The sequence below is a fragment of the Anomaloglossus baeobatrachus genome, chromosome 1 (assembly GCF_048569485.1).
Source record: "Anomaloglossus baeobatrachus isolate aAnoBae1 chromosome 1, aAnoBae1.hap1, whole genome shotgun sequence".
NCBI lineage: Eukaryota > Metazoa > Chordata > Amphibia > Anura > Aromobatidae > Anomaloglossus > Anomaloglossus baeobatrachus.
The window spans coordinates 659,767,865-659,791,158 of NC_134353.1; the positions used below are offsets into that span (position 1 = coordinate 659,767,865).

The 23,294-nt window shown below is 45.0% G+C and overlaps 1 protein-coding gene across 2 annotated transcripts in view; it reads right to left on the reverse strand.

Moving 5' to 3' along the window:
• The window catches only part of RASAL1 (RAS protein activator like 1), a 150,229-nt gene that overhangs the window by 96,987 nt on the left and 29,948 nt on the right, over positions 1 to 23,294 (reverse strand). For both annotated transcript variants that reach the window (XM_075319996.1, XM_075319995.1), the window contains exons 3-5: positions 18,598 to 18,711; positions 18,407 to 18,468; positions 14,208 to 14,337 (exon numbers count right to left, since the gene is read on the reverse strand). In XM_075319996.1, the coding sequence (XP_075176111.1) occupies positions 14,208 to 14,337; positions 18,407 to 18,468; positions 18,598 to 18,711 (306 nt within the window). The remainder of the gene's footprint in view (positions 1 to 14,207; positions 14,338 to 18,406; positions 18,469 to 18,597; positions 18,712 to 23,294) is intronic.

Sequence of the window (23,294 nt, forward strand, 5' to 3'; positions counted from 1 at the left end):
CACGGCAGGCGGCCAATAGAAGCGGAGGGGAGGAGATGAGCGGGACGTAAACATCCTGCCCACCTCCTTCCTTCCGCATAGCCGGCGTGAGCCGCAGGTAGATGTTCCTTGCTCCTGCGGCTTCACACACAGGAATGTGTGCTCCCGCAGGAACGAGGAACAACATCGTAACATTGGTATTTCCCAATTCATGGAAATGACCGACGCTACACCAATGATACGATTACGACGCTTTTGCGCTTGTTAATCGTATCATAAAGGATTTACACACTACGATATCGCCTGCGACGCCGGATGTGGGTCACTTTCAATTTGACCCCACCGACATCGCACCTGCGATGTCATAGTGTGCAAAGTGCCCCTAACAGGCCACTGTACATGGCAGACTAGGTGGTCACCATTTGACTTCTGGCTGCCATGACAACCCTCTGCTCTCCCATGATTATGTCACAGGGAGGGGATGGAAGCAGCACACTCCCCCTCACAAACTTCCATATGCCGCAATTGCTATTGATCATGACATATGGAAGATAGCAAAGGGTAAACATCATTGGGACTTTGATCCAATTAGGTTCCAAAGAGGTCTACAGTCAGAACTAGTGTTCTGCATCGGAATCCTGGCGCTTACGGGACTCTAGGGGTTCTGGTCCCCTCCTAACCACCAACCATAGAGAAATGTCGGCGTTGGACAAAGCCTATTGGAAGCTGACGTAGCTATAGTAAGCAGTGGCAAACAGGTTAAACGTGCTTAAACATACCTTTTGTTCAGCAATGGAGTCTTGTGTGGCAATAGTGTGTACAGGCCATACTTACATGTATATGTAGCGCCCCTGAAGCCATCAGGGTGCTACAAGGTTCTGCATCGCCACAAGGATGCAGGGCCTACCCCCAAGGGCCCCGGGAGACCAGTGCCGGTAACACCAAAAACCCAGGTAATGCCAGTTTTCCCCAACAATCTCCCATACAGTGGTACATAGCTAGGGTCAGACCAATGGATGGCCCTGAAGCCATCAGGGTGCTACAAGGTTCTGCATTGCCACAAGGATGTGTAGAGCTTGCTCCACATGCTGGGACCTGGGCTGGCCTCTATCCACAATTGCCTCTTTTGCAACATAGAAGCGGTTATATATACAGGTTACAGGTATGTGTGCTCCATTATGGTTCTGCTTTTAACTTTATCTAGGAGGCCGCATGGCACATGAAATACAGAATATAGAGTAGGACCCCCCTATTGAGATTTGCCGTGACGTTGGCAGGGGTGGCTCAAAGAATTGATCAATTATTTGCTAAAAATCTCATTTATATTACAGTACAGTTGGAATAAATCTGTGAATTTGCACTTTTTATATGATGCATGCCATTTTCAGATCGTGCTGGCTCCCCTCTCTATCGCCACAAGGATGCAGGGCCTACCCCCAAGGGCCCCGGGAGACCAGTGCCGGTAACACCAAAAACCCAGGTAATGCCAGTTTTCCCCAACAATCTCCCATACAGTGGTACATAGCTAGGGTCAGACCAATGGATGGCCGCCTAGAGGTGGAGCCAGTCCAGTCCACTAGTTGACCAGGTGGGAGGGGCAGACTGTGGAGACTAGTCAGAGTTCAGAGTAGCAGGAGAGGAGTGAAGGTGTAAGCGAAGTGACGTCCTGACTCAGGTTAACGGTAACTTGGTACCCAGGAGAGTAGTTGCTGGTGGAGCACGGTGGAGTTTGCCCGGAACTACGCACCGACAGGGTACAGGACCCTAGGACAGGAAAGAGCTTCAAGTCGACCTGTTAACACCTGCATAGCGAGGGGACCATCAAGGACCTCGCTGACCCTAAAAATCCAAAGACTCAGTAGCAAAGGGAGAACCGGGGATAGGACCAGAGACTCCAACCCCACAGGGTTCACGCTACCATCAGACACACAGAAGTAGATAAACCACCTAACGGGGACCCCCAGTTGCTCTACGCCATGGGGACCCATTTACCAGAGACAGGTGCAAGGGAAGACGGTACCAGAGTACTGAGCTGGCACTGGGACGAAGGGGACCCAAAGGTGAAACCAGCCGGTCTCGGGTAACCTGTTACCATCACCCAGCAGTGAGTAAAAACCAGTTGCACTATAAGGCTAGTTTCACACTTGCGTTGTTTTCCTTCAGTCGCAATCCGCCGTTTTGGAAAACAGCGGAATCCGTTAACGGATTCCGCTGCTTCCCATAGACTTGTATGGATGACGGATTGTGACAGAAGTACCTGCGTTCCTTCCGCTAGCCGACGCTGCGTTGCTTCCGCCGGGCGGAAGGAACGCAGCATGTAACGTTTTTTGAGCAGCGGAATCCTTAGGATTTCGCTGCGCATGCTCTCTCTGGCTCCCTGCACACGTAACCAGGATACACATCGGGTTACTAAGCAAAGCGCTTTGCTTAGAAACCCGATATTTACCCTGGCTATGTGTGCAAGGAGCCAGCGCTAAGCGGTGTATGCTGGTAACCAAGGTAAATATCGGGTAACCAAGCAAAGTGCTTTGCATAGTTACCCGATATTTACCCTGGCTACGTGTGCAGGGAGGTCGACACTTCCCCAATCGGCTCCGCCCCCTCCCGCACTCCACTCCGCATGTACACACACACTCACACGTCCCCAGCCATGCAGTCCCCGCGGCACTGACGACCTCAGCGCCATGGCCCCGCTCGGCTCCACCCACCCCGCACTCCGCACACATTCTCGGCGGCCGAACGATCAGCTGATCTCCCGGCGGCCGGCTGCTGTGAGCGATCAGCTGATCACCCGGCGGCCGGCTGCTGTGAGCGATCAGCTGATCACCCGGCGACCGGCTGCTGTTAGCGATCAGCTGATCACCCGGCGACCGGCTGCTTTGAGCGATCAGCTGATCACCCGGCGGTAGACTATTGTGAACGATCAGCTGATCACCCGGCAGCAGGGTGATCAGCTGATCGTTCACAATAGTCTGCCGCCGGTAAAACTGTAAAGAAGAAGAAGTAAAAAAAAAAAGCAGATTCCGTTGTTTTGTACGATCCATTGCATCCATTGTGCCACTATGTGCAACACATCAGTTGCATCCGTCACACAACGCAATGCAACGGATGCCGTTCAACGCAAGTGTGAAACTAGCCTAACTCTGTGTGGACTACCTTCTTCCGACGCCCGTCACAACACCCATCCTCTGTGGCTCGGCCCTGCCTGTGGAGGGCCTATCATCCAGGCTGCAATTAACACCAGCCCCAGTAGTGAAATTCTGCAGCGGCAGCTCCATATCTATAGCCGCAACACCGCAAGTGGCGTCACATGTGAACATTATCTTATTCTCCCCTGTAAATATCCCCATTACAATAAGGGCCCAGGGCATGTAACCGAGCAATGGCCACCACAGTGACATTCCCAAGACATATACCGCCCGGGACCGAGTACCCCATATCTCTGGGCGTGACATATACATTACTACTTTTTCTTCACATTGTGTGGATTTTGTGTAATGTTTTTATTACTATTTTTGTTAATAAAGTATGTAATTTTTTTTACATCATTGTTTGGTCATAGCTATGCTTTCTTACATAAGTTATTGGTGTTATATACAGTACATGAAAGAGACCGGTAATCGGATTTCTTCTGGGCTTTATTGGTAGTACACTGTGCATAGGCAGAAAACTGCTAATCAGTGATGGCAGGGATTATATGAAGCTCATAAGTATGGCAGCCGATTTACTATTCCTCAAGTGATAATCTACTTGTGATAAAACACTGATTTTATGAAAAAAAAAAAAAAAACAACAGCAAGTGAGTGACGTATTTCTGGAATCAGAGTCTCTGTCTCTATATTTTGCTGCTCTCAGATTAGGTGGCCGAAACCTGGTGACAGATTCCCATTTTAAGCTTATATGGCTGCTATTAGTAATGACGCATCCACTAGTTTGAAGATATTATATCGCAGTGTAGTGTATATGGCTGCCACCATGCACTATAAAGGGAATGTTATATTGTATATAGACATACAGTTTGCCGGTGGATCTGTCTTGTTATCCCCACTTGTCTGAACCGTTATTATATTATACTTTTTCACAGCGTCTTGTTTATAGCAGTAATGCCATCATTCACTTTCATCATATACCCATGGGATTTTTGCCTGTGAACAGTCTTCCCTTCCCTTTTTTTGATTCCAGCTATTCTCACACTTGAAATGATTCCCATGTTGCTATGCGCAGAAACCTGTTGCTAGGAAACTACAATCTTCAGCTTCACAGCTAACAAATTGTCATTAAATGTCTAGATCTAGGGTTATGTTTCCTAGGGACATACATAATAATAAAAAATAAACACATGAAGGGAACCTTTATAAAGACATCACAATGTAAAAAGTGCAGAATTCTCGTGGCGCACCATGACAGCCATTACTTGGCGGGGGGTAAGAACCGGCCAATTGTATTAGTTCAATGATGTAGATAAAGGTTGCTGTCGCAGGACTGACATTTGTCTGGAATCCTTGGTATTTTGGATGCTGCCATTTAGGCATTTGCAGCTCTAAAGAATAGATATTTTTATAAAGCAGAAATTTGGGAATGAATCATGAGACTAGGAACAGACGACTGTATTTGTGGTCTGAGTGCGATCTGACAAAACAGTGGATCACATTCGGACTACTGTTATTCTATGGGGCTGTGTATGTCTGATTTTTAACTCAAATCAAGTCTATCCGAAGAAAAAAACGTCAACATACCCGAGTTGCCTCAGTAAATCGGTTCACACTTGGCCATACAAAATGATCCGAGTATGATAACATGGAGAAGATAGAGTTCTTTTTTTAATCTTCTCCACATCCAAGAAAATCAGATCACACTCCGATCAAACTCTGATCAGAGTCTGATTAGTATAATGGATCCGATTTTCTCGGATGAGAAAAAAAACAGTCGTCTGCACCTAAAAGAGCCGATTCATAATCAACCTTAATGTCTACTGGATATTGCTATTTAGACAGAGAGTGACCAAGGAGAGATTAGTAACCTGTCGGTACTTGGCATTCCAAAATGCTGGTCCAGATTTATCAATGTATTTATGGGAACGATTGAAAAAGTGTCCAGGGCACCAAAGTCATAAAGAGTGCAACTAATTTCTCAAAGCTTTCCAAAACCAAGCAGGCAATAAGACCAATGACAACCTATTGCTTTTTTAAGGTTGCAGCCAAATTTCACACTATGGATGTAATGATACCTTATAGACCCTATAGAACCTGTGGTCTGATACCTTGGTATATATGATGCTCGTTTATTAATAAGTGGGACATGTGGAGCACCCCACGGGGCCTGGGGGGATAATCGTTGCCAGGCCAGTGAAGTGTCAAGGGGATGTCATGGGTGGCCCTGCCCGGTTTTGTGGCTCCGAGGTGTCCGCGGATGAGGGAATGGAGATGATGGGATGAGGAGGATGAGGATAGTAGTGGATGAGGGTGAGGAGGGTTGTCTCGTGACGCCACCTGCGGTATGCGGCCAGGGAATTAGCCACTGCTGCTGCCGCTGTGATCCGGGGCAGATGGTTGTAGCAGCCAAGATGGTTCTGCTCCCCGGTGAGGATGATGAGGGGAGTAGTGGCCGTTAGCACCGAAGCGCGGGGCGTGGCAATCAAAAGGCTGAGTCAGCTGCTGCGTTTCCAGGTGTTTTACTCACTGTCTTTAGATTGCCGGGAGCTACGGGTCACTGCCGTTGTGGGCTGCAGCCAATCCCGGTTAAGTTAGAGGTAGCTACCTATATTTTGAAAGTGTCCTTTCTAAGAGTTGACCCTCCAAGAGTGAGGATCCTGGGCTAAACGTCCCGCTCCAAGCCTCAGGCTCTGTTAAGAAAACGAAGAAAAATGGTGTTGTGCTGCTTAAGTCCCGACTTGACTGACTTAGTGTCCAGGTTGCTCCTACTTCTACCCCAAGTGGTGCCCACCCCCCAGGTGGTTGTCCTAGTGACCGGGAAAGTCCCATGCTTCGTGATGGCCACCCTCCAGCCTACCCTAGTCCAGCTCCCCAGTGAGAAGGCTCCTAAGCTGTATGTAAAGTGTAAAAGTGGAAACACCGGTGACTATCTCCCTCCTTACCCGAGATGAATACTACCACAGTTCCCTGTGGCGACTGAAGCCCCAGGGGCGCCACACATGCAGAATTATGTTTGCAATTGAATTCTAAATCAATTCCATCCCATACCTCCCAAATGTCCCGATTTGAGGGCTCTCTCCGAGAGTCCCGCTGTTCACTGCTCTTGTCCTGGCTCCTCCTCTCAGTGCAGTGAATATATTAACTCAGTTCAGTGTATAAATTAAATTCTCATCTACTCTGGACTTGAAGCCAAATCTCCATACTCTTTCAGTGTGCGGAGATTTATAAATCTGGAAAGAAAAGCAGAGTTTTCGTACCTATGAACATAGCCTTAAAGAGGTTATCCACTACTTTAACATTAAGATAGATTGAAAGAAGAGGGAAAGCACCAGCAGGATCAATGAGCACACCTCTAGATATAATAAGGAACTCTTTATTAATTATACAGAAAACATAACACACAATAAAAACAGTTAAAATACAAAAAAAATGCCTAATATATATAGGTGCCTCACACCAACAATTGAATTTGATGCTACATGGTTTGTGGCTAGTTTAAAGGTAAGCAAAAAAAGACAATTCCTGACAAAATGGGTACTGAATGAATGGGGGAGAGGCACGAGAGCAGCTCGTGCCATAAACAATGCATGACAATAATCATACAATTAAGAGGATGACAAATGGTGACACAACCACATGAGCAGAAAGTGACATTATTCAAAATAACAAAAAGAGTAAACCCAGGTCTGCAATAGAGTGAGAAAAATCAGGATGCCAAAAATAAGCAACTAAAGCGGGCTTTACGCGCTACGATATATCATACGATATGTCATCGGGGTCACGTAGTTAGTGACGCACATCCAGCATCATTTGACATATCGTAGCGTGTGACAGGTACGAGCCAGTGTGAATGAGCAAAAATACTCACCTTATCGCTGCTCGTTGACACATCGCTCATTTTCAAAATATCCAACGTCCTTCTGTGCTCCGGTTGTTCACCCTGGGAATGATGAACATAGCTTACCTGCGGCCGCCGGCATTGCGGAAGGAAGGAGGTAGGCGGGATGTTTACGTCCCGCTCATCTCCGCCACTCCGCTTCTATTGGCCGGGTGCTGTGTGACGTCGGTGTGATGCCGAACGTCCCTCCCCCTTCAGGAAGTGGATGTTCGCCGCCCACAGCGAGGTCGTTTGGAAGGTAAGTACGTGTGACGGGGGGTTACAAATTGTGCGACACGGGCAACAAATTGCCCGTGCCGCACAAATGATGGGGGTGGGTGCGATCGCAAATGCGATCGCACGATTAATTGCAGCATGTAAAGCAGGCTTTAGAGTCAAGTACTAATATCAGCAAAGTCCCCAAGCTCAAATACGAACTATGCTTCCATAACACATGATCCAAAATATACAGACATGGAGCACAGATGGTGGGTCAGGCAAATCCCACGTGTATCGCCGCTCTAGGTCGGCTTCATCAGGGAAGGCCTATTGTGTGTTATGTTTTTTGTATCATTAATAAAATTTACCTTTTTATAACTGAAGGTGTGCACATTGATCCTGCGCTGCTTTACTTCTTGTTACATAGCTGCCTCCAACCAGAATGGAGCACCCCTAGTTGTCATTTTGCTGTGCATCTCTTTTGGCATGTACTTATATCCTAGGGATAGGTCATCAATGTCTGATCAGCTAGGATCTGACACCTTGCACCCCCACCGATCAGCTGTTCTCAGTGCCAGCAGTGGCAGCAGGAGGCTGGAAATGCTCAGCTCGGGAGCTGACTGTTAACTGATAGCGGCCAGCTACTGATCATCTGCCTCTCATTCAAATCAAAATCAATAGGAGGAGGATATAGTTCCCGGCCGCTGCCGCTACCAGAGGATGGGGCAATTCCGGAACTAAGCAGTTTTGCTGCCTGCCGCTGCCGCCGGGATCGGGGACAGCTGATCAGCAGGGATGCCTTATGTTGGACCCTGGCTGAACAGACATTCATGACCTTTCCTAAACGATAGGCCACCATTGCAAAAGTAGTGGACAATCTTTTTAAATGGGCTGCTTAACACTTACTAATGACCAGATAGCATCTATCAATGCTACAAATCATCAGTCATAAGTCATTAATATGTAAGTCCCAGACCATTCTTTAACTGCCTACGATCCTATCATAGTATTCACTGAATAACAAAAAATGTGTATCAATGATACTGCTTTAACCCCAGATGTTCCACTTCATACACTAGCATGGTAAAAAGGTAACATTTTTTTATTAGAGTCTTTAAAGATAATGAGACTACATGATTAAAGTAGTAGTAAAAGGGAGAAGGGCATTACCCGAAACAGCTACATTCTATCATTTATGGGTATGGCTAGTACGTCAACATTGAATCTCCAATCCTATCGCTAGTGCCTGATCATGGAATCCCCCAATTTTATGGCTAGTGCTTGCTTATAGAATCTCCCAGTATTATGGCTAGTGCCTGGTCATGTAATCCCCCATTCTTATGGCAAAGCCTGGTTATAGAATCTCCCAATCTTATGGCTTGTGCCTGGTCATGAAATCACTTAATCTTATGGCTAGCACCTAGTCATAGAATGCCACAATCTTATGGCTAGTGCTTGGTTATTGAATCCCCCAATCTTATGGCTAGTGCCTAGTCATGCAATGCCCCAATTTTATGCCTAGAGCCTGGTCATTAAACGAGGTAAAACTGTGGAGAGAAAAAGCGCAATAGAGTCTTACCCGGTATATATCCGGGGAAAATAAAAGGAATGCACTCACCTCAAGGAGTTGTGACAGTCACAACTCCTATGAAAGCTTATGTTGTTGGGATGAAATCTGCTGCAACCCCCGTGGTTGATAACAGAGAACAATAGAGCCTAGTGATGGAATCCCCCAATCTTATGGCTAGTCTCTGGACATTGAAGACCCCAATCGTATTTATAGTGCCTGGACATGGAATATCACAATCTTATGGCTAGTGCCTGTATATGTAATCCCAATCAAGAAGTATTGTACTTGTTTACCCCAAGATCACCTTTAAAGTGGATTTTCCTCAAACACAGTTCATCTTAATTAATAGATCTTGGAACATTAAGGCTATGTGCCCACGCTGCGGAAAATGCGCGGATTTTGCCGCGGATTTCTCGCGGAAAAGCCGCGGATTTTCCGAAAATCTGCAGCAGCAGCACTTCCCAGCCATTTCTATGGCATTTTGGAAATGCTGTGCCCATGCTGCGGATTTTTCCGCGGCGGATTTGCCGCGGATTTTGATCCGGAAAAATCTGCAGCATGTCAATTATTGTTGCGGATTTTGGTGCGGATTTTGGCTTTAGAATTGGGAAAAAAAAAAAAATCCGCATCAAAATCCGCGGCAATTCCGCAGTAAATCCGCGGCAAATCCGCGGCAAAAATAAGGTGCGGATTTGCCGTGAAAGTCACGGATTTTCATGCAGAAAAATCCGCAGCAACATTCTACCGTGGACACATAGCCTAATAAGTTCCACAATTGGATGTGTTTTAAAAAAAATGTTCCTGTGCTGAGATAATCTTATATACAGTATGTGCCCCTGCTATGTACTGTGTAATGGCCGTGTCTGACCAAACAGGGATATGGTGTGATCATACCACAGCTCCTGGGCAGGGGAGGATGCAAAACAGTATACAAACATTACAGCATGGGTTCACAAATAATTCTTTGAGGTAAAACATTTAAAAACAGGCAGAGAAATGTTTTACCTCAACAAAAGAATCAGCTATGATCCCATGCTGTAATGTCTTTATACTCTTTTGTTTCCCCCCTTCCCCAGGAGATATGGTATGATCAGACCATGTCCCTGTACGGTCAGACACGGCCATTACACCGTATATTGCAGGGACACATATATAACATTATCTCAGAATAGGAACATTTTTTAAAAACACATCCGATTGTGGAAATTATTATTATTTCAAGATCTATTGATTGAAATCAATTTTAAAATTAACTTTGTTCGAGGGAAACCCCCTTTAAGGATACCATTTTGGTATTGCTTCTGACAGTCAAACCTGTCTGGCTTAAATATAAGGCTCTTGAACAAGGGACCCCTTTGTCAAGTTCTTAACAATTAACAAGACTGTTACAGCTTTAAGACAAAATACTCTTCCGTCAACACGCTCTAGGTTAAGGTGTGGTGAAGGTCGAATAAATCCCTTTGTATTTATTATTCTGGTTCACTGATTTTTAGTACATCCAAGGATCATGTGCTCTTTATTGTAGATCAGCCCAACTTGGCGGTAGCTTAACCTTTAATATGACTACAAAATATGCAGCTTTTACACTTGCAGTTTATGATTTTCATGCACACCTTGGAATCCTCCCCCCCTCCAAAAAAAATAAAATTTCCAGTTGTACTTTTCCTTTTTTTAACAATCCTTTTTCTTTTGTTGGGAAATTACCTCTCTGACAATGTTTCATTTTTAAGTAGAGACAAAACTGAAATTATAATGAAGTCCATGTGTTTAGGCCAATCACAGTCTGCGTGGGTCCTGACCATGTTATACTCCCCTCCTATGTAAAAAGACCTGTGGAATGTTCTGATCAACGTATTTCTGTATGAGCTTGCTCACACCACTCTATTTTTGGTCTGAGTGCAACCCAACAAAACATTGGATTTTGTTATTTTACAGCGGCAATCCACATGTTCGACTTCTTTCTTGGAGTGAGTTGGTCAAAGGAATAAAAAACACAGCATGCCCAAGTTAAAGCCGATCAGATCGTACTTGGCCATGCAGGTCAATGGAAAACATCAAACTGCACTTGGATGACAACTGAGTGTGGTCTGATTTTCACTAACTCACACAATGGAGAAAACGGAGACTGTTTTTACTCTATCTTCTCCTCATCTGAGTGAATTATATCACGCTGTGATTATATGATCATATCATCATAGTTCTCTCAGATAAGTGAATATACGCTCGTCTGACCCTAGCCTAATTATTATAAAAGTATATGTATGTCAATGTAACGATGTTAACTGTTTTCTTTATTGTCTATATGTTGTTCTATGTAAGCACTTATGTTGCAATATTATTTTTGCCATCAGATGGCTCTATTGTAGTAGGAACCAGGAGACTATATAAAGAGCTGTAGCAGAAAGTAAGTCAAGGTATGTGGCTGAAGTTACATGGCAGGCAAAGGTTCTCTGCTACTGAAAAAAGAGAACTAGGCTGGAAGCACAGAGCAGTTCTCAAAAAAGAGGCAAGCCTCAAAAGAGGAGACATCTAAGGATTCTGTAAAGCAGGGGTCCCCAACCTGTGGTTCAGGAGCCACATGTGGCTTGCAAATCCGTGATCTGTTGCTCGTGGCTGTCTAAAGGCTGCTTTACACCAGACAATCTATCGTGCGATAGATTGTCAGGGTCACGGTTTTTGTGACGCACATCCGGCATCGCTGGCGATGCCGGCCTGTGTGACACCTCCTAGCGACACAGTATCGCTCACAAATCGTGAGTCGTGTACTGGTCGCTAGGTTCCATAATATCGTTTAATTTAGTTGTTCATCGTTTCCGTGGTAGCACACGCCACTCCATGTGACACCCCGGGAACGATGAACAGCAGCTGACCTGCGTCACCCGGCCGCCGCCGGCTATGTGAAGGAAGGAGGTGGGCGGGATGTTTACGTCCCGCTCTTCTCCGCCCCTCCGCTTCCATTGGCCGGTGGCCGTGTGACATCGCTGTGATGCCGAATGTCCCTCCCACTCCAGGAAGTGGACGTTCGCCGCCCACAGCGTGGTCGCACGAGAGGTAAGTACGTGTGACGGGGGGTTACCGACTTTGTGCGACACGGGCAGCGATTTGCCCGTGACGCAAAAAGGACGGGGGCGGGTACGATCGATTGTGAAATTGCACAATCGGTCGTACCGTCCGTGTAAAGCAGCCTTTATAGCTTGAGCAGGTCTCTAGGTGGTGATTTTAGTAAGTAGTCCAATATAGAAGAGCAGGTAGGAACCCCTGAATCCTGGTTTACTGACTCAGTGTGATTTCTGTGGAAAAGCTTTGGCTGTCATTATAGCGGTAATAGGGGCTCTGGGTGTCACTAATGTGAGGGGGCAGAAGCTAAATGTGGTTCGCTATGCTTTCTCAGAGCTAAATGTGGCTCTCACGGTCAGAAAGGCTGGGGACCTCTGCTGTAAAGTGTGATGTAGATGTACAGGAACGTTAGCGCTGCAATTTCATGCAGATGTTCATTTTCATCTACATGTTCTATCAGTTTTCATGGAAAGAACACGTATCCATTGTAATCTTGTGAGTTGTTTACATGTCCACAAGGTCCACCAAAATATTACAAAAGATATATTCATTTTTGACCCACGCGTCAGATCAAAAGTATCAATACAATAATGAATAAGAAAAATTTTGTAATTTTTTTTTCCATATACTGTAGGTATATAGGTTGAAAAAAGACCTAGGTCCATCTAGTTCAACCTTCCTGCACCAATTATACATTTTTGTCACTAAATCATTTATAGCCGACAATAAAAACTGACACTGACGAGTCTGAACTGAAAACCACTGATGTCTGCACCTATGACACATGTCGGTGGTAATGAGACACTATAGTGCAGGACAACAATCATGTGGCAGACTGCTTTTTGTGGCACGTGGCATACATGTATTGTGTTGTGCAGAGTTTTTATTGCCCTTTTACCCTTGTGCTGTCCAAGTAGCATGTGCACTTTGCTTGTATTGGGCTGAAGGGCATCAGTACTGGTGCTGTCCAAAACACCATGTCAGCATGAGGAGGTGCCAGCATCAGTGTAGGGCCCTGAAGAGCCTTATGCTGATGAAGATGTTGGCATTGTGGGGCTAAATGTATGTTTGAAGGGAGCAAAGGGACTTAATTAAAGAGCAATGTTTTGGTGCCAAAATGTTTTAGTGCCACAGAGGTGAATGTAACTGCAGTAGGTGCATGAAGAACATGTAGTTGGCCTAGACATCCATGAAGCCTGTTTCTAACCATCATGAGATGGTTAATGCCAAAGTGAGTGATGAGGTGTCTGAAGAAATGTATTACTGGTACTGCCAAACTTCCAGTAAGGTATTGTGCAACAACACCCTGATATTGTCACAGCATAGCAGGTGGTGATCAATCAGGAGAACTACTGTCACTATAGAGGAGGGGGCTGGGAATATTTGCAGCCTTTGAAAAGAACTGTTTTTGGAGGTCTGTGCAGACTGCTACTACAGCAGCGTCAGTTGAGTGTACCTTCATCCCTTGGAGAGTTCGGTTCTCGGAGCTTCGTAAGAACTTCAGCCAAGGGTAGCCAACCTTAAGAGACCGTGTTGGTTGTGACAAGACATAAGACCTGTAGAGAACTGTGGGCTGGGTCTGATTAGGCTGCGAGAGGTTAAAGCCATGAGAGGAACTGTGACCAGCAGTGAAGGCAAAGGTTGGCTAAAATGCTTCTTATAAATAGCCTGTGACCTGTAAATGGCCTTTAAGTAGCCCATTATTGTAGTCCTTTGAAACTATTGAAATGGTGTGATCTAGGAGGAGAGTGTTAGCTCATCAGGATCATGATTAATGATTATCTTCCTTTTGGGCCATAGGGGTTCAGTTTTCCAGATTACCTTCCAAGTTAAAGCTCACTGGTGATAAACTGTTCTGAGATCCATGACCCACCAAAAAAAGGGGATCCTTGTGATGACCAGCAAAGGAAGTGACACTTTGTATTCATATAAGTAATCAGCACAATATGAATGACTCACATTTTAAGGGGTTTTTTTTGGGGGGGGGAATGCTCTAATACTAATTTTCAGGTATCTAGAACAACTGAGTGTTGTAAGGTCTTAGCCCCACTTTGGAATACAATAGTACTTTATATATCCAATAACAATGATGGCCTCATCCAAAAAATAGATAAAATCTTCAAATTTTATTCCGTAAGTGTTTAAACAATTAAAATACTCATGCTTTTACCAGGATTTTAATAGTTTACCACTTATGGAATGAAATGTGAAGATTTAGTTTTTGGATGTGTCGATCAACTTTATTTTTCTTGCATATCTTTTCTGACGGTCAGCAATATTTGAAATGGCGCCCATTGCATACAAAGGACAGATTTCATCATTCAGTGCACTTTTTTCACAGTGCTTTATATACCTTGCTTCCAGAACATGGCAGTGCAAGTTACTCTTGTGCTGGTCTTGCATTATATGCAGCTCAAGGTAAATCTCTCCCTGGACTTCTTCATCTGGGTTCACACGACTAAGGTTAATCCAGCTATCAATACCTAAAAAAAAAAAAAATCTCAGTTACAGCTAATCAGTTTCATAACCATCAAGACTTATGATCTCAAGTGATCTCGACAATAAGTAAGTAGTATGGAAATCAAGAAACGGCAAAATCCAGGTACTGACTATTCACCTGCCAATGCAATGTACATTGCTTTTAAAGAGGATCTGGCATGAAGTCAAAAGTGTCCAGTTTTTGCTCTTATTTTATTCCCGTTGCTCTCCTGAGTATTTTTCTTTTTTCTTCTTTTTACATCTGCCATTTTTTATGGCCTTTACTTGGTTTTTAGGTTGCTCTGGATTATTGTCTTGTGAGAAACACCCCCTTGTTTAAAACCAAATTATTAGGACTTGTTACAAAGGCCGATATCTCTGGAAGCATATGGCAGGTTAAGGAAAAATTGCTGGTCACAGTGGTTGGTAACGTGATTGTGAGTATGAGATTTGCATATTTCCGACCACATTCTGACTAGTCGTGCTCAGCCTTTTTCAATACAAGTGAATTTGGAGAAGCCAAGCTAGTCTAGTCAGCATGTAATTTCTGACAGCATGCAGTGAGCACACTGTCATGATTTCCCGGTATTGCTGGTGATAGTGGTTAGTAACGTGATTGCAAGTATGAGATTTGCATATTTCCGACCACATTCTGACTAGACTCGCTCGGACTTTTTCAATACATGTGAATTTGGAAAAACCAAGCTAATCTAGTCAGCATGTAAATTCTAACAGCGTGCAGTAAGCACACTGTCATGATTTCCTGGTATTGCTGGGGATAGTGATTAGTAACATGATTTTTATGACCTCATTCTGACTAGATTTGCTTGGCCTCATTCAATAAAAGTGAATTTGGAGAAAACAAGCTAGTCTAATCAGCATGTAAATTCTGATAGCGTGTGGTGAGCACAGCGTCATGATTTCCCGGTATTGCTGGTCACAGTAGTTGATAACGTAATTGCAAGTATAAGATTTGCATATCTACGAACACATTCTGACTAGCCGTGCTCAGCCTTTTTCAATACAAGTAAATTTGGAGAAACCAAGCTAGTCTAGTCAGCATGTAATTCCTGACAGCATGCACACTGCATAATGAAGGATTGAGAAGTCTGACTGCAGTCTTTTATCAGAACATCGGGTAACACCTTTAAGTCTTATCAACTACATGCAGCATAAGGCCAAAAGGGACTCTGCAGTCATGTCTCAGGTGTGTAGAAGTCACCGCTGCTCATCTTGACAGTCTTCTGACACATCACATCAGCTGGATCTGCAAAGTTCTAGTAGTAAAGAAATTCAGCTTGCTATACAGACATTAAGGCGGGCTTTGCACGCTGCGACATCAGTAACAATGTGTTACCGACGCTGCAGCGATAGTTCCCGCCCCTGTCGCAGCTGCGATATCTTGTGATTGCTGCCGTAGCGAATATTATCGCTTTGGCAGCTTCACATGCACTCACCTGCCCTGCGACGTCGCTCTGGCCGGCGACCCGCCTCCTTCCTAAGGGGGCGGGTCGTGCGGCATCACAGCGACGTCACACGGGAGGCGGCCAATAGAAGCGGAGGGGCGGAGATGAGCATCCCGCCCACCTCCTTCCTTCTGCATTGCAGCCGGGACGCAGGTAGGAGATGTTCCTCGCTCCTGCGGCTTCACACACAGCGATGTGTGATGTCGCAGGAACGAGGAACAACATCGTACCGTCGTGGCTGCAAAATTATGGGAATGTCGGACCCTACACCGATCATATGATAACGACGCTTTTGATATCGACAGCAACACCGGATGTGCGTCACTTTCGATCTGACCCCACTGACATCGCACCTGCAATGTCGTAGTGTGCAAAGCCCGCCTAAGAATCTGATAGTACCAAAAGTCCTAGTATTATGGTTATTGGTAGATAATAAGTGCAAACCAAATGATGGACAGCCGAATAGAGTTACAGTTGTAGACATTGAGGAACATCTGTGTTTGGAGAACAAAATGCACTTTTTTTCTGGGGCTTATTAGGCTGGACTCACACGAACATATGAAAAACCGGTCCCATTCTCGTTTGCAAGAGTAGGACGACTTGTTCTCACTTTTCATTCGTGTGCTGTCAGTGTGCAATCCGTTTTTTTCCAGAGCAGCTGTTACTAATTTAAAGTCATGTACAGGAGCATTTAAAGTGTTCTCTACTACATGATAGTAATGTATCCATAAAAACGGATGTCACTAGGATGGTCCGTGTGACATCAGTTTTTTCCTCGCACCCATTGACTTGTATTGGCGAGTCTCGGACGTATTCTGGATCAAATCGCAGCATGTTGCGACTTTTCTCTCATCCAGAATCTGGATACAAGAAAAGCTGACCAACTGCTCTCCCTCACTGACTAACATTGTCCGAGTGCAATGCGAGATTTTCTCGCATTGTACTCGTCCGTTTTTCACACTCATGTGAGCGTGGCCTTAGGAGTATTAACAAGATAGACACGAGGGTCTTGATTAATGTAGACCTGTTGCAGCTGAAGTACTTGCTATGAAAATACATGTCAGAATGGATGTATAATACTTTTTGAATGTTTTCTAAAATTAAAATATTTATTATCAGGATTATACAGCCATTATGTGGATTTTCAAAGTATGGAGCACCCCACGGGGTCAGGGGAAATACACGTCACAGGGTGAGGGTCAGGGGATGTCACGGGTGGCCCTGCCTGGTTTCATGACCCCGAGGTGTCCACAAAAAAAAGGGGATAAAGATGATGCTGGTGGAATGATGTTTGCCTCGTGACGCCACCTGTGTGGTACGCGGCCAGGGGTTAGCTGCCGCTGCTGCTGTTGTCCTCTGGGGCAGATGGTTATAGCAGCAAAGGTGGTTCTGCTCCCCACAGCTGGTGTGGGCCCCCGGGGAGGATGATGAGGGGAGTAGTGATGGCTGGCGCCGAAGCATGGGGCGATGGCGACGGCAAGGACAGGCGAACACAGTCTCTGCGGGTTTCATGTTTCTTTACTCACAGTCCCAGTTCGCCTGGGAGATACCGGTGACCGTCGTGATGGGCCCCAGCCGATCCCGAGCAATTCAAGGTCACCGCTGCTGTTCCCACTGTGAGTCCTTTCTGGTCGTGGTCCCTCCAATACCAGTGTATGTGGAATGTTTCCTGCACTCTTCGCAGATCCTGGAATCCCGTATAGCTGTAGAGAACCCAGGCTGAGCTACCTGCTCCAAACCACGGGTCCTATGGTGCTCACAGAAGTGTGAGGTAAAAGAAGATTGGACCGATGTCCTGACTGTGTCTCTCACCCCAAGCTGTGCCCGGGGTTGACTGTTCAAGTGTGAAGATGCTTCTTCCCTTTTCCCAAGTGGTGCCCGCCCCCCCAGGTGGTTGTCCTAGTGACCGGGAAAGTCCCATAGTTCGTGATGGCCACCCCCCTATCTACCCCAGGCCATCCCCCCGGTGGGAAAACACCTAATTGTGTTTGGTGTGTGATAGTGATGGGCAGTCCGGCTCTTTTTGGTGATCCGGTTCCCATGGCTCCGCTCACCAAAAAGAGCCGGCTCATTCAGATCGTTCTCGGCTCGTTATTAAATATGTGTTCACCCCAGGTGAACACATATTTAAGATTATAGTGACGCCGCTGAAACCCTGCCCACCCGTGGCTAAACCCTGCCCACTTATACAAGGGACCAATTAGATCGCGGAGTGGGCGAGGTTTAGACGCGGGTTGGCGGGGTTTCAGCTGCGAAAAGAGCCGTTTAGCGATTTTAGTGGCTCACTTTGGTGATCCGGCTCCTGTCAGTCACAGCAGGGAGCCAGATATTTGTGTCGGATCATTCGCGACTGACACATTACTAGTGTGTGAATGTGAGAAGCACCAGCGATTAACCTCTCTTTACCCAGGATGAGTACTACATCTTAAGGGAGATGCAGTACCCTGTGGCGACTGAAGCCTCAGGGGCGCCACAAGTGCACCAGCTGCATCAGGTCTAATACAGTACATCAATTTAATTATGTATGTAGTGTTTATCAACAGCAAATCTGCAATGTGTGAATTTAGCCTAATCAACAAGTTTATGACCACCAATAGAATGAGCTTACCTCGTGGTTGTGATGCAATGTATTCTTTGCTAAGTGATATCTTGCCAATTACATCATCATGTCTGTAACAAAGGAAAACAATGTTTAGGATGATGTAACATGGCAGATGTTGTACTACAGGTGAAGACATGGATGGAACATATAAATGTAGCATTACATAGATATCCAGCACAAGACAAAATTAATCTCACCCAATTGTGTCTTCATCCATCACATAGAAAGAGAGGGTATGGAAGCCAAGTGGGAGGTGCAGGGTAAACTCTTCCCCCCAAAATGGGTTCAGGTCCCTCCATACAGTGGCAGTTCTGTATATGAGTAAATCATACCATTGTCAAACTTTGCATACATTGTTTCACTTATCATATGAGTGACATGAATGGGAGAGTACATAATAATAATAATAACAAAAAAAGATAAAAGATAAGCTGGGTAATATACTATCATAGATATATCGATAAGATATAAAATAGGAACATAACCAGATGTTAAAAGGAGGGAATGTTTCTGACGGCTTAAAGCATGGAAATTGGTAGGTATATCCGCACAATGTATTGTCTACATACCTGAATCTATTCTGGTGAAAATAATTTATCACCTATTCAAAAGATACGTAATAACGCATTGATTGTTCAGGGTCAGACTGTGAAGACCTGCACCAATCGGCAAAACAGGAAACTTTTATCCTATTGGAATGGAGCGGCAGTGCTTGTGACTGACCGCTACTCAGTTCACACCTATGGGGCTGGTGACCACTGCACTCTACTATTTCTGGCAGCCGCATAGTAATGGAATGGAGCGGCAGTGCTCGTGCTTGACCGCCACTCAGTTCACATCCTATGGGGCTGGTGAGCATTGTACTCTACTATTTCTGGTAGTCGCATAGTAAAGGAATGGAGCGGCAGTACTCGTGCTTGACTGTCACTCAGTTCACACCAAAGGGGCGGGTGAGCATTGTACTCTACTATTTCTGGCAGCTGCATAGTAAAGGAATGGAGCGGCAGTGCTCGTGCTTGATCATCACTCAGTTCACACCTATGGGCCTGGTGAGCATTGTACTCTACTATTTCTGGTAGTCGCATAGTAAAGGAATGGAGCGGCAGTGCTCGTGCTTGATCATCACTCAGTTCACACCTATGGGCCTGGTGAGCATTGTACTCTACTATTTCTGGTAGTCGCATAGTAAAGGAATGGAGCGACAGTGCTCATGCTTGACCGCCACTCAGTTCACATCCTATGGGGCTGGTGACCTCTATTTCTGGCACCGCATAGTAAAGGAATGGGGCGACAGTGCTCGTGATTGACCACCGCTCAGTTCACAACCTATGGGGCAGGTGACTGCTGCACTCTGTTTCTGGCACCGCATAGTAAAGGAATGGAGCGGTAGTGCTCGTGCTTGACCATCACTCAGTTCACAACCTATGGGGCTGGTGACCTCTATTTCTGGCACCGCATAGTAAAGGAATTGGAGCGGCAGTTGAGCATGTGCACGGTTGCTCCACTCCAACAAGGATAAAAGTGCCCTGTCAGGAATAAAAAAAAAATAAATATACATTCTGCTGATTGGTGATGGACTGACCACTGTTACCCACACCTATCAGACGTCTTGTACTGGAAAGAATTTTACTTGGAACTCCAACAGTTTCCTTAGGATAGACCTTGAATGAATTATCCATACTTATTCCAACTTCTGTTACTTTCAATGAAGGCTAGAAAGGTACAATAGCTGCGTAATACAGTGCCCGACGCAGTGATGTCCATGTGGCTTGTCTGGTATTGAAGCTCAGTGGCATTGTTTTCTTGAGTGGGTGCAGTTGTAGAATACATGGGTGCTACTATGCAGGATAATGCAGGGAGGGGGTATATTATATTATATAGTGCTTAAGTGTATATTTCTGCCTCCTCTGCAGCAGATATAGACAGTAGAGGGCCCTTAGGGAAAGAAATGTCTTTGGGACCCCTCTAATCCCATGGCTGATCATAAAGCACCTAATATTTATCTCCTAATATTTCTCTCTAATAATCCACCAATACTTATTAGTATTAACTTAAAGGGCTATTCCCATCTCCAAGATCTTGTCCCAATATGTAGAAGGTGTAATAATAATATTAGCAAATACCTCCAATTAGAAATGTAGTATAGTTCTCCTGATATAGCCATATCTCTTACCTCATGTGCAGGACATTGCAGCTTAGCTATCCATGGTTATGAGCACGAGCAACTAACTAACTGTCATTATGAGTGGTCGTAACCATGGATACTTAGGCTGCAATGCCCTGCACATGAGGTGAGAAACATGGCTATATTAGGACAGCTATACTACATTTCTAATTGGAGGTATTTGCTAATATTATTATTATTACACCTACTACATATTGGGATAGGATCTTGGAGATAAGAATACCCCTTTACATCTACTAGCTGAAGTCCTTATGTGTCATAAAATTGATGGTAAAAAACTACCTTCAAGATGACACTGACCTATTGAGCCCATGTGAAGCTGCACAGGTTGCACCAATATATCTGCTCCTGTCCCTCATCATCTTGCTAACCGTTTGGACCGCCAGCGATTATACATTGATAGCTTATACTACAGTATAATAATATCTAGGTAAATATGTTCACAGAAGATGATCCTCTTCTTTCAAACACTGCAGCGGACTGACAGCTACAATGGGGAATGCAAGGCCCCCTGGACATTCATGTTGATAGAATGTCTGCTTTTTTCTTTATTTTATTCTTTTTTATGTTTTTAACCAAGAAAAAAGGTTGATTGTATAATTAGACAAGTACAGACAGCCAGTATATTGGTCAGTGAAGAAAAACACAATAAATAAGAAATAGACAAGCATCGGTATTGGAGTCCAGAACCACATTGGCTGACGGTAACGAAAAAGGAAGCAATGAATTGAGATAGCGAGTTTATATAAATGTTTTGTTCACATAATGTACAATAATGAAAGAGCCCTATGAATAGAGGAGGGGGGTAGATAGGAATTGGAAAGGAAAGAGGGGAGGAGGAAACAGAAAATAGGTCAGATAGGAAAAAAAGAAATAAATAAATACACGAATAAATGAAAGAATACTAATAACCATGATGAGATGTAGGGATTCACTGTGTGGCGATCACCAAAGGGATTCAGACAATATCATATTGGGTAATCTCTTAGTTCAGTAAGTTACATATTCTTTAGCGTTTGCAAATAGTCATTAATGCCAATCGAAGAATCTGTTATTTCTTCCCTGTGGGCCAGAAGATCCTAAATTTGTACATGTCCTGAACATATTGAAGCCAAAGGTCTAGTCTAGGTGGGTGTCAAAAAGCCAGAGTGCAAGAATGAGCCACGAATAATCGATTTATTGTAGAAAGTTGATGCACAAATTGTCATGCAATGTTCAGGTCCAGATTCATTAGGTGTCATGGCGGCGTCAGGCTCTGTTCACACTGCAGAGCTTGACCGGCAACCTGATGTCTCCTAGTTGTCCTGCCAGAGCTTGGCGTCAGCTGTTTCATGTACTCTGTTCCTCAGTCCTGCAGGAGTTTTTTTCCTGCTGACCTGAGGAACTCTATTTGCTAATTACCAATCACAGTCATCTCCTTATATAAGATTCTGGACCTTGCTACTCAGCGACGATTATAGCTTCAGCTTAGCTCCAGCAATTCTGGTCTTGGTGGTGATCCAGTGCGTGGTGATCTGTAGTTACCATTTTAAGTGGTGTGGAAGTTTCCCTGTTGTGCATTCACCTCCTTTTTTATTGACCTGAACACGTATAGTCTCTCCTTTGTGTTTGAGTGCAGTGTTTACGAGTTGTTACTCTCCCTTGTCCGTGTCGTTTCTGTGGGGTTTTGTTACTGCATTTCCAGCCTTCCCCAAGGGTAGGGGAGAGGGGGAGTAAGATCAAGGGTCGGAGAGGAGTCAATGTCACGCTGGGGGCTCAGGCCTTGCTACCATCAAGCCTATCTCTGAAATAAGGGACAGTGCAGTCTTTCAAGTCTGTGGGCCAGCCAAGGACCCACAGTTCTGTCATTTTATACCCTGTCAATTTAAAGGTAATATCACGGTCCGAGGGAGCGCTAAGGAGGCCAGGTTAAATGTTATGTTTAAAAAGTATTTTTCTTTATAACCTGCCAGGTTAATAAATAAAGGAAAATACTTTTTAAACTCACCATTTAAACTGGCCTCCTTAGCGCTCCCTCGGACCATGATATTACCTTTTCTTTGATTCATTTTCTCTGTGTGGGATCCACGTCAGGAGCTGCTTTGTTTGGAGGCAATTACCACAAATAGGTTCAGCGGCATGCAGGTTCCCCAGTGATCAGTCACATGACCGTTCCGTGAAGCTCCAGCCTTCACAGACAGACTTATCCGGACCAGCGTCCTGGCACCCGTAACAGCCTTTATCCCCGCTTTTGCCGCGGTTGTGCAGGGGTGCACAACCACGCCAGGTGAGTGGCTCCATCCTCCCCAACTATACTGTCCCTGAAAATTCTTCACATGCGCTCCTCTCTCCAATTCATCATATACCCCGTGACACAAATGATGCCGAAAGAGGCCTGGTGTCATGGGGTGGAGTACAGTCTGTTTATATCAAGGTGATGTATCAATTTCCCAAAATGTGGTCAACTTCTGATATTCCCAGAAAGTATGCAAAACAGTTCTTTCATATGATCCACAATGCCAAGAGACATGGGACTTAGGAGGGGAAGAGGCTGTGCAGTGTGGAGGAGGCTTTGTACTCTTGACTCCTTCTGGATATGGAAGACATTTGCTGTGGTTTACCAGCATCTCATGAGGATGTAATGGGACTTGTGAGTAGGGGATGGTGAAATTACCGGCACAGGGCCCCAACCAAACATCGCACTTTCAACTGTATCGGCATCACAGATAC